Below are 12007 nucleotides of genomic sequence, written 5' to 3' on the forward strand. Positions count from 1 at the left end.
TGACAAAACTGTGTTTTCATACATGTGATGGTACACTGGTTGCAAACTAACAAAATCACAAAAGCAAAATTAAGATAGAATTATACATGGTGCTTATAAATAGTGTATATAGGAATTATCAACAATGAAAATGTACATGTATATGGAAAAAGTAAATTTATATCTTTATTATATATAAATATAATGATAAATTTTCATATTAAAAAAATATTATATTAGAATATTATTTCGGTTCACCTTGTAAGTAAACAAATTACATAATCAATGCACCCAAAACTACAACTTATTCCCAAATTACTCTTAATTTAACTTTAAATTAAATTTTTAATATATATATATATATATATATATATATATATAACTTGATTTTATTAAAATTGAGTAATGGTGTTTTATTAAAAAATAAACTACAACTTTTTTTTTTTTCCGAAGGTGGCAAAACCTATCAAACTCAGGTGTCAAACCAACAGTGAGGACAGCCATCTCTGGCTGCTATCCGCGAATGTCGGTTTGACTCATCACCGTTATCAAGGAAAACCACGCCACCTGTAATAACCCGCTGGTGGTCCGTAAGGGAGCAGGCTTTCACTCCTGCCAGATGCCTCTGGGTCTTGGGCCGTTAACCTGTTTCCTTACGTCCGAGGAAGACGAGCTCTTAGCCAAGCAGAAGCAGTTAAAATAAACTACAACTTATTCCCAAATTACTCTTAATTTAACTTTAAATTAAAATTTTAATATATATATATATATATAAAACTTGATTTTATTAAAATTGAGTAATGGTGTTTTATTAAAAAATAGTATAACGGTAAGATTTAGAAATCTAGAAATATATTTTTGATAAAATTTAATAATATAAATTTGGATAGCATTGTAAATTTTGATTGTTTAAAATGTGTTTTTACTTAAATAAATGGATTTAGTGTTATAAAAGGGTGTATTCTAATATATTTTAAACAACAAAAATATATATATATATATATATATATATATATATATATATATATTGTTTTGCTCATGAAAAGTTTATTTCATATCTATAAATGAGACAATGCAGCATAAAAATTTATAATACATTCTAATTCTATAAATACACAATTAAAATTTACAATTTCAAGAAATTTCTTCTATATTTAAAAAAAAATGACTTGAAAAATTGGGTAGTCTAATTCTTCTTTGTTTTAGAGATTTTCAAAGAATATTTTTAGATAAAAATTACCCTAAATCCATCAAATATTTGTTGGAATCATAATTTTAATTTGTGAACTTGCACAATATCATTGTAATTTTTCAAGATGTTGAATTCGTTTTAAACATTCAAAAACAGATTTTAAACAAAAACAGATTTTAAACAACATAAAAATATGGTTTGACTAAAAATTATTATATTGCATTTAAGTCAAAAATTCTAAAATAAAAATTATTATATTGCATTCGTCAAAAATTACTATATTGCATTCAGGTCAAAAATTCTAAATATAGAATAATTAAATAATGCTTTGAAAATAATATTAAAAACACATAGGTTTGAAATAATTAGATGAGACTAAATATTTTTTAACATTATTTAACTATTTTATATTTTAAAATTTTTAGCCAAAATTTAAAAAACCAATATTTGATTAAATAATATAATTTTTTTTATATGGCATATTTCAATATATATATTAAAATGCATATTTCAATATATATAAATTTAACAAAATAAAAATAAATAAATAATTACACTAACACTTTAATTTAGAAAATTTAAAATCCAAACTTGCCATTTCAACCATTTTAAACAAATTCCACCCAAACTATATATCCAAAAAAGAAAAAACTGCCCAACGTAAAAGCGCTAGACTACGACATATCTTCGCTCCATGGAATTCAAACCTGGTGCTGAGATACAATCCTCTTCTCACCATAATACCACTCAGTGCAATAACCTTGTGCCCAAACTCCGAGGCTTTGACAAAGTCCAAGCGCGAAACGCATGTGAAGAAGGTCGTCATCAAAATGACATGAACCGTCTCCTTGAAAACTTCATGCCGGATTTCTATTGACAAGGCCAAATCCCATCTCCACGTCAAGGAGGTCCTCATCTGATAAATTCGATACACTGTGAGATACGGGGCGACCTGCAAGCGGCCGTTCTGATCAAGAGTGTGAAACAAGATCGATCCGGCACAAAATCAGTGATGAGGGAAAAATAGCTAATATCTCTGTTCACAGTATCAATGTTTCTGTCGGACATGGGTAGCAGACCAAGCTTTATTATTCATGACTGGATCGCCATACACCCCATTTGGAGAATAGTGCTGGGAGCTGGTTGTGAAGGGTGATTTCTCCCTTCGAAAGAAAATCCTTCCCCTGCTACTCTTTTCTTTGACTTTTCTTGAATTTTGTTTTGAATCCCAATTCCCCATCTCATTCTCTCACACAACTTCCAAGAAAACCACACCAATGCCAAACTATTTCTCTAACCACCTAGATTTCCTTACATGGGGACCTCTGAATTATCTCATCTCCCTTGATGTCGTTATCGTATTTGCAGAAATACCCAATGCAAAATCATTAGTAGCTGTCTAGATCCCTCGGGAATTCTTCATTCTTCCTCTGCTGCTGCCCTTATTTTGGTGACTTGAGAGAAAATGTGCGGTATATTTGCCTACATTAATTATTGTGTGCCCAGAGAGAGGAAATACATCCTTGAACTTCTCTTTAATGGCCTGAGAAGGCTTGAATACAGAGGCTACGACTCCGCAGGAATTTCAATTGATTCTCGCCGAATAAATGAATCCAAGGATGGTGGATGCCAGTCCGGATTTTGCTCCCCTCTGGTGTTTTGCCAGGAGGGCAAGATCGATCAGCTGGTCAAGTTGGTGTATGAAGGTCAGTTTGAAAGCATAGAGTAGAAAGTGCATTGATTTGAATGGTTTTTGACAATATATTTTTTGTGAGAGACTTGATTTCTTTTAAATAGAGAAAATGCATCAATTTCAAAGTATTCAAGTAAAATATGTTGTGTGGAATTGGATTTTATCGTTAGCCATCCAGTAAGGTCAGGATCAACCTGGTGAAGTCTTGATTAGCCTTTATCTAACAGATATAAGCCTTTTCAGAGGTGCATCAATTTCAGAGTCGGGATTAACTGGGCTTTGTCAGGCATTTGGAAGTTTCAGAAAATCTATCAAATTTCGGGTTATTTCATAAAAAGTATGATGTGGGCCAGATATAATTTGTTTGTTTTCTTATGCAGAGGCGGATGCAGCAGACTTGAATTTGGAGGAGCTATTCACAAACCATGTTGGGATAGCTCATACACGTTGGGCGACCCATGGACCTCCTTCTTCTAGAAACAGCCATCCTCAGTCTTCTGGAAAGGAAAATGAATTTTTGGTGGTTCATAATGGCATCATTACCAATTACATGGTATGCACTATTTTTTAATGAAAATTGTGGAACTTAGATATAGCAAACATATTTAAGATTTTGGTGTAGGTGGCCTGCATCACGGTGATTGAGTGTCTAGTTTGTTTATGCGGGTTATGCTAGATGGATTCCATGGGAATTGCATTAATAAACTGATCCAGGTGGATATTGGTGGCCACCTGCCAGGTCCACCTGGACCCCCACCATTGTCTTTCTCAGCATTTTCAGTTTCCTTAATTGTAGCACAGTTTACTATTTTTAGCAGTTTTTCGGGTCCTGAACTTCCGGAGCCGTTTTGAGGCCCTAAACGACGTTTTTTTGGAATTCTGGGGCGACCGAGCCTTGTGTTGCCTCCCAAAGTGGTAGTACTCGGATAGATCTTTCTAACGAGCTATCGTACGCATCAAACGGAGATCGTATGCCAAAGTTACGACCCCGGGAAATTGATGTACCAATTTACCCAAACGGGGCCCACAATTTGGCGTTTCATCTTCTAGGGTTAGGTTTCGGTATGTGAAGGGTTTTCCATTGTTTCTCAACAATAAATAGGCCTTCGAGCCTCATTGTAATACAATTCGGAACAGTTCAGAGGCATGTAGCCGCACATCTCTTCTCAGAGATAGCTACCATCGCCCTAGCTGGTTTATTTCCATTTCTGGTTGTATTCAGTATTTTCCATTAATGAAATGAATCATTATTTCCGCTGCATATATGTGTTTATGGTTATTGCATCTCTGTATTTATGGTTATCTCTGTAATCTATTGCGTTCCTGTTTAAATCCGGATCAGTGGTATCAGAGCGGTCTGCTTTTTCTCTGTTTTTCTTTGCATGTCCCCAACGAGGTCGGGATATAAGGAGTTAGGGCTTGAACTGGTCGAACCTTTGCAAGACCAGCCTCGCAAATCTCGACGGCCTCCCATGGCGGATGAGAAGAAAGACGAGGGGGCAGGAGATCCTATCAAAATCTTGCTCGAAGAAGCGCTCGAGCGGCAAAGGAACGCGATGATGGATAGCTTTGCGCAGATCCTTCAGCGGCTACCCAGAGGCGACGCATCGACTTCCAACAGCGACTCTGGAAACGCCACGCCGTTTAAGGTACAAGTTAATTTTGAAATCCCCATATTCGAGGGTCAGATAGACGCAGATGCCGTAGATAAATGGTTAAATCTGCTAGAGGGTTATTTTTCTGTTCATGAATTTTCGAGCCGGGAAAAGATTGTTTTCGCTCTTCTCAAAGCAGCCCCCACGTCAAGGACTGGTGGGAAACCTACTGCGAGCAGAAGGATGAAAGTACAGGCTCACTATTTTCAGCCGCACCCACTTGGAATGAATTCCGGGATGCCATCAAGGAGCAGTACTACCCTGTCGGAAGCTATGAGGACAAATACATCAAATGGACCACACTGCGACAGGGACGAGACCAAGATGTGCCAGAGTTCACAAACATTTTTCATACCCTTCGCACACAGTTGGGTATCAAAGATTCTGAGCTGCATCTGGTACTCAAATACCGCGGCTGCCTGCACAGATACATCCAGGAAGAGATGGTGTTCTTGAACATCTCCTCACTCGGCACAGCATACCGATACGCTGTCAAAATCGAGCAAAAGTTCAAACAGAAGAAGCGAGACTTTGGATCTGCAAATTCGAAGCCCAAAGGACAAAGCCAAGGCGGGGTGACCCAAGACAACCCGTCGAAGCCGCAAGAAAAGAACAACACCACGAAGCCGAAGAAGGACACAGGAAAGTGGTGTGAGTTCCACAAGAGTCCCACTCATAACACAAGTGAGTGTCGGACCAAGCAGTCGCTCGTGGCGGAGTTGAAGGCTTCCGAATCAGATGCATGTTCCGACCCTGAGCCAGAACTCGACAAAGGGAATGGCAAAGGGAAGCAGATCATTTATGCGGATCCCAGCGCCATTGTTGCCACCGCCAAGATCCAGAAAGATGAGCCCGAAAATCCAGAGGAAGGCGAGCGTCTTTTCCACTCACAGATGTGGGTGAAGGGTTCACCACTGCGATTCATTGTCGACAGTGGTAGCCAAAAGAACCTGGTTTCAGCAGAGGTCGTGAAGCAGTTGGGCCTACCGACTACACCGCACCCGCAGCCGTACAGTATAGGGTGGCTTCACGAAGGACGAGATCTGAAAGTTCGCCAGCAGTGCCGCCTTCCCTACAGCATCAAGCCCTTCACTGACGAGGTATTATGTGATGTTACACCTCTGGATGTTTGTGATGTATTATTAGGCCAACCATACTTGTGGAGGCGACATGCTGTGTATGAGTCCAGGCCTCGTGCTGTCATTATTTCTTTGAATAATTTATTATACAGGATACCGGAGGTAGCCCCACCTACCGCCACATCTTTGATTACTACCAAGAAAGGCAGCAAGCTCATATCACAGACCAGGAAATTCATCTGTCTGGTTCACTCCCAAAGTAAGGGGAAGATCGTTGCTACATCCATGACTCCTACAAAGGGTTCCTCCACGCAGCAGCAACAGCAAAAGGATACGGTCATGACAAAACACAGGAACAACTTCTCCTCACCCACATGGGTACCACACAAGTTTCAGGTGGGCAACAAAGTCTGGTTGCATCGACAGAAAGAACGCCTTACCAGAACCCATCAGAAGCTCAGATCACTCGGACATGGTCTTTACAACAGTACCAAGGCTATGGGGAACAATGCTTTGGAGCACATCATTCCTCCATTCCTTCACTGGCACCAAATGTTCAATGTGGACCATCGTCAACCATGCTTCCCACCATCACTGGACACATCAGAGATTGCAGGACAAGTTCAGCAGATGGAGGAACTCAACGCAATGGGGACCATTGCTTCCTAAGGGGGGAGGAATGATCCAGGTGGATATTGGTGGCCACCTGCCAGGTCCACCTGGACCCCCACCATTGTCTTTCTCAGCATTTTCAGTTTCCTTAATTGTAGCACAGTTTACTATTTTTAGCAGTTTTTCGGGTCCTGAACTTCCGGAGCCGTTTTGAGGCCCTAAACGACGTTTTTTTGGAATTCTGGGGCGACCGAGCCCTATGTTGCCTCCCAAAGTGGTAGTACTCGGATAGATCTTGCCTCCCAAAGTGGTAGTACTCGGATAGATCTTTCTAACGAGCTATCGTACGCTTCAAACGGAGATCGTATGCCAAAGTTACGACCCCGGGAAATTGATGTACCAATTTACCCAAACGGGGCCCACAATTTGGCGTTTCATCTTCTAGGGTTAGGTTTCGGTATGTGAAGGGTTTTCCATTGTTTCTCAACAATAAATAGGCCTTCGAGCCTCATTGTAATACAGTTCGGAACAGTTCAGAGGCATGTAGCCACACATCTCTTCTCAGAGATAGCTACCATCGCCCTAGCTGGTTTATTTCCATTTCTGGTTGTATTCAGTATTTTCCATTAATGAAATGAATCATTATTTCCGCTGCATATATGTGTTTATGGTTATTGCATCTCTGTATTTATGGTTATCTCTGTAATCTATTGCGTTCCTGTTTAAATCCGGATCATAAACACCACTCTGTCAAGTGAACCCCCCTTGCAGATTGATTAATTTCCTGTAATATTATTTGGGGTAGAAGTAAATTATGGCTAGGCATTTTCATGTCTCTCTTTCAGAAATGGTTGCTTTGGGTATATTCCAATAATATGGTATACCCATCTTTTAGATATCCTATAGGATGGCTAACAGAATGTATTCCCGGAAGTCTCCATGGAGGCAAATGGAATCTCATGAATCATATCGCATGTCCTCCTTATCCCATGATGTAATTGTTTTACTATTTAGAATTTATCCATTGCAAATTCCAAAAGTACACTAAATTATGAGGAAATCAGCAGAACTTTTAGGACCTTTTATGTTTCCTATTATTGATTTTATATTTCCTATTGCTGCTTTCTTTTGACATCTACAGTGGAAACTGTAAGCTGTACTTACTACATATGCAAGAGTCCTTCAAAGGTTTCAGTAAAATAGAAAGTAGAGTCCATAGAAAGGCCTTGGAAGGGTTTTGTTTTAGTTCTGCACTGCATGGGACAGAGAAAACTGATTAAGCGATCTGAAAGTCTCCCTAAACTAAGGGGATTTAAATGATATTCTTTCTAGACTGAGTCATGTGGCCTTTCTTCTTAAATCGACTGTTTGCATCATTACTACACTGTGATCTATCTCACTGAAAGATCTAAGTCTGTTTGTTTCAGCTTCCTAATACACAAGTCATTTAGTGTTTATATTATTTCTTATAATTGGCAATCTTACATAGTACTTAAGTAAAAGAAGCGGTCCTTGTTTGTTTTACATAAACATGTAATTGTAGCCTCTGTTTACAGAGAATGTCAACAAAGTTTGGTTAATGTTGGAGATGATGTCATAGACAGATATTAAGTGTGACTACACTGCTTAGTGTTAAATCAACTGTATTACCCTGAACTTGGTTTTCATCTTCAAAACTCCACTAATGCTGATTTTGCTGCGGTTGTCAGGTTCTGAAGGAGACTCTACTTCGACATGGTTTTGAGTTTGAGTCCGATACTGATACTGAAGTTATTCCAAAGTTGGCAAAGTTCGTTTTTGACAGGCTGTCAGAGCAAAGGATAAATGACGGAGAAGGTGAATATTCTTGATCATAAACATATCCTTACAATGCATCTCATTGATGAAGAGAACGATTGTCTTTTAACCTGATTATTGATATATTATTTCTGCTTCATGACAGGGGTATTATCGGCATATCGCTTCTCTTTCTTTATGTCAACATCTTTCTATATGACTTTTGTGTGCGTTAATTGGATTCTGAGTATCTGAATTTTCAGCAGGTAGAGAGAATATTTCCTTTAGCCAAGTTGTTATGGAGGTTATGAGGCAGCTTGAAGGAGCATATGCTCTTATATTCAAGAGTCCACACTACCCTGATGAGTTGGTTGCATGTAAACGTGGCAGTCCATTGCTGCTTGGCATTAAGGTCAGTGCTTCGCACCATAGACATATGCTTGTTCAACATAGAAAAACAAGCAATAGTTTCAATGCAGAGCTAATTGTATAGAAAACAAACATTGCTGTTTACCGATCGGTATGATCACAACCTTCTTATTTTATATATATATATATATACAGGAATTGGCAGAAGATGGGGAAGGTGGAGCTGCTTTTCTCGATGGAAAAGTCAGACTGAAAAATGAGAATGGAGAGCCCAAAGAATTGTTCTTTGCGAGTGATGCCAATGCATTAATTGAACATACAAGAGAAGTGTTAGTCCTTGAGGATAATGAAGTTGCTCATGTTAAGGTATGTCATCTGTTTTGTACAAGTACATTCTTGTGATTCCTTTCTCTTTGAAATCTTATCGAAGGCTAATGGCACTGCTTTTCAAGACCACAAGTTTAGATTACTGGAAGATGGAACTTGATATTCTTCCATCAAATGAAGATGACATGTCTCCTGTTTTTTTTGTTTTTACCAAACATCAATTTTACACTTAGAGACCTATACCCAAGAAAAATGTGTTTGCATTTGTCAAATGATGCAATGAGTCGATGTATTACCACACCTGATTCACACACACCTGCGATTGTTTTATATGCTTTTGATAGGATGGGAGCGTGTCTGTATTCAAGTTTGATTTTGACAAATCAAAGAACACTGGGGGTTCGCCACGTCATGCTGCTGTTCAACGTGCTTTATCTGTCTTGGAGATGGAAGTTGAACAAATAAAAAAGGGAAATTATGAGCATTTCATGCAAAAAGAGATTCATGAACAGCCTGAATCCTTAACAACAACAATGAGAGGAAGGCTTATTAGAGGAGGGGACAACAAGTTAAAGGGTGTTCTTTTAGGTGGCCTTAAGGACCATTTGTGGACAATTAGGCGGTGCAGGAGAATTATTTTCATTGGTTGTGGTACAAGCTATAATGCTGCCTTGGCAGCTAGATCAATTGTTGAGGAGCTTTCAGGTACGCTTAAATGTAATTATGATATTGGGCAATTCAGAGTGAATGTTTTGGAGCTATAAGGGAGATTTCATTGCAAGATTTACATGTTAATGGTTTGTGCATTGCTTTCTGCATGAAGGTGTCCCTGTGACAATGGAGCTTGCAAGTGATTTACTAGATAGACAAGGACCGATTTACAGAGAAGACACAGCTGTATTTGTCAGTCAGTCAGGAGAAACAGCAGATACTCTGCTGGCATTAGAATATGCTTTGAGAAAAGGAGCATTGTGTGTTGGAATTACAAATACTGTGGGTAGTGCCATAGCAAGGAAAACACACTGCGGTGTTCATATCAATGCTGGGTGTGAGATTGGTGTTGCTAGTACCAAGGTAATATGCTTTCTCTTCGTCAATTTTTCTCTTGATTCTTCTTTCCATTTTTAATTCCATTATCAAGTTTTTCATCATACTGGGGGGATTTTATGTTTATGATTGCAGGCATATACAAGTCAGATTGCAGTTATGGCTATGTTGGCCCTAGCTGTTGGAGAGGATTCAATTTCTGGTCAATCACGTAGAGAGGCAATTTTAGATGGCCTTTTTGACTTGCCAAGTAAGTCTGCTATAAAAATTACAAATGATGGGATAAGTACTAGACACATGTACTTCACTGCCATTGTCATTTGTCCATTAAACTGTGACTGTATCACTGAAATACCTTTTATTTGGTTGTGGATTTTGTTGGTAGACAAAGTCAGAGAGGTATTGAAGCTGGATGGTGAAATGAAGGAGCTTGCGATGCTATTGATGGGTGAGCAGTCACTGCTAATGTTTGGCCGTGGATATAACTATGCCACAGCATTGGAGGGTGCCTTGAAAGTCAAAGAAGTGGCGCTTATGCACAGTGAAGGAATTCTTGCTGGTGAAATGAAGCATGGCCCTCTAGCACTTGTTGATGAGACACTTCCGATAATTGTGATTGCGACACATGATAATTGTTTCAGGTAATGGCCAAACACCGTATATGGTCTTCTGAATAATTAGATGTCATAAATTGGCTCATCATAATGTAAACGTTGGTTTATAGTAAATCCTGATGAAATTTGTCATATTTAAACAGCAAGCAACAATCAGTAATTCAACAACTTCAAGCACGTCGAGGGCGCTTGATAGTGATATGCTCGAAGGGAGAGGCATCCTTGGTATGCTCAAATGGTGGTTGTCGTGTTATTGAAGTTCCTCAAGTACAGGATTGTCTTCAACCTATCATTAACATTGTACCATTGCAGGTATGTTCATCTGCTTATAGCTAGAGTTGATAATTTTACTTGCAGATGCAGGCCTTCTAGATAAACTATACTGTTGAAATGAGTTGTATTTCTCTGTTTGTTTTCAGTATAGCTGGAATAAATAGCTATATAATATGGTTATTTGATGCTAACTTTTTGTATGTTGGCAGCTCCTAGCATATCATCTCACTGTTCTTCGCGGTTATGATGTCGATCAACCTCGAAACCTTGCAAAGAGTGTCACGACTGAGTAAAGAGCTGGGAACAGCTGTTATGGTTCAAGGTCAATTGCATTTAATGAAGAATGAAAGAGAATTTATTTCCTTTTCTCTTCCTTGGGGTTGAATTGCTGTATGTAACATTTTAATATCTGTATAAATGATACAATAACCAGACTCATACATGCTGGACTGTCGCTCCTGTTTATTTTTTTCTTTGCCATTCAGGTCAGCGCTCTCATATCTGTTTTTCCAGCTTCGCTTGGAAATTTTGTAATTGATGGGAGGGAGAGATCACAGCCATACTGTGGTTCAGTTTTTTGTAATTCAACATTAAAACATCTATATTTTTGTAGCATCGGAGACACCTTAGGAACATGTTCATTGGCAACTACATGTTTAATGTAACTTTGGATTGAAAAATATAATTCTTTTTCCGGCTTATAAGATATGTTTGATTATGAAAGTTTTATTAGCCGCATTGTCCTATTTTTAGGCCAATAGGCATTTTTTATGGAAAGAACTTAGCAGACGATGGTCTGGTTTATCTGGACCATTTATTTAATTTTGGTTAAGCCACCCAAATCACTGCCCATCTAAGTAACCTGGCACGTTGATTCGGGATTCGTCGGATACGGGGATTCGAGTGTCGGATTTGGACACGTTGACCCCCCGGAACAAGACACATTCAGATACATTATCTATATATATATATATATATATTAAAATTTAGATATTTCTTACACAAATTCTCATTCATGATACAAATTCATTGATTTCAAACATAGATCTTCATCTAGATGTAAGTTTTACTGTTTACAAAGTAAGTTAGTAACATTATAGCATGCATAGTACATACAAAATTCAAATACAATTGTAATTTGTGACATGTCACATAAATGATAAATGATAAATTCTAAATTCATAAATGATAAATCATAATACATATTCAATTCATCAATGATCCAATAGGAGAAAGACAAGATAGTAAGATAAAGACACTGACAACTGTAGTTTTCTTATTAAGTCATCAAAATCAAAATGTGTTACATAGGTAGTGCAATGCCAATGGTAAATAGAAATAGAAAATACAAAACAACTACAAGTATACAAGTCTCAAGGCAGTAGGTAGTT

The 12007-nt window shown here is 38.2% G+C and overlaps 1 protein-coding gene across 2 annotated transcripts; it reads left to right on the plus strand.

The window, feature by feature from the left end:
- The first annotated feature begins 1935 nt into the window (after positions 1–1935).
- On the plus strand, positions 1936–11261 carry LOC149185282 (glutamine--fructose-6-phosphate aminotransferase [isomerizing] 1-like). Of its 2 annotated transcripts, none has more exons than XM_089417873.1 (11): positions 1936–2877; positions 3245–3417; positions 7920–8046; positions 8250–8398; positions 8551–8721; positions 9027–9387; positions 9506–9756; positions 9865–9979; positions 10115–10370; positions 10487–10655; positions 10826–11261. In XM_089417873.1, exons 1-11 carry the CDS (start codon positions 2637–2639, stop codon positions 10907–10909), a joined length of 2097 nt encoding a protein of 698 aa, XP_089273999.1. In that variant the 5' UTR covers positions 1936–2636; the 3' UTR covers positions 10910–11261. The 2 variants fall into 2 exon arrangements, with proteins under 2 accessions (XP_089273999.1, XP_089274000.1); XM_089417874.1 differs by having other exon boundaries at positions 8253–8398.
- The last annotated feature ends 746 nt before the right edge of the window (positions 11262–12007 follow it).

This window comes from Pinus tabuliformis, chromosome 3_2 (genome assembly GCF_031772625.1).
Source record: "Pinus tabuliformis cultivar Carrire ecotype Pingquan chromosome 3_2, CPIR1, whole genome shotgun sequence".
Lineage (NCBI taxonomy): Eukaryota > Viridiplantae > Streptophyta > Pinopsida > Pinales > Pinaceae > Pinus > Pinus tabuliformis.

Excerpts from the sequence above, each read along its gene's own strand:
- LOC149185282 (XM_089417873.1), top strand. The coding sequence starts at position 2,637 with ATGTGCGGTATATTTGCCTACATTAATTATTGTGTGCCCAGAGAGAGG. Across the intron at positions 3,418-7,919 it reads GCATCATTACCAATTACATG|GTTCTGAAGGAGACTCTACT; the intron begins GTATGCACTATT and ends TGCGGTTGTCAG. Across the intron at positions 8,399-8,550 it reads CATTGCTGCTTGGCATTAAG|GAATTGGCAGAAGATGGGGA; the intron begins GTCAGTGCTTCG and ends ATATATATACAG.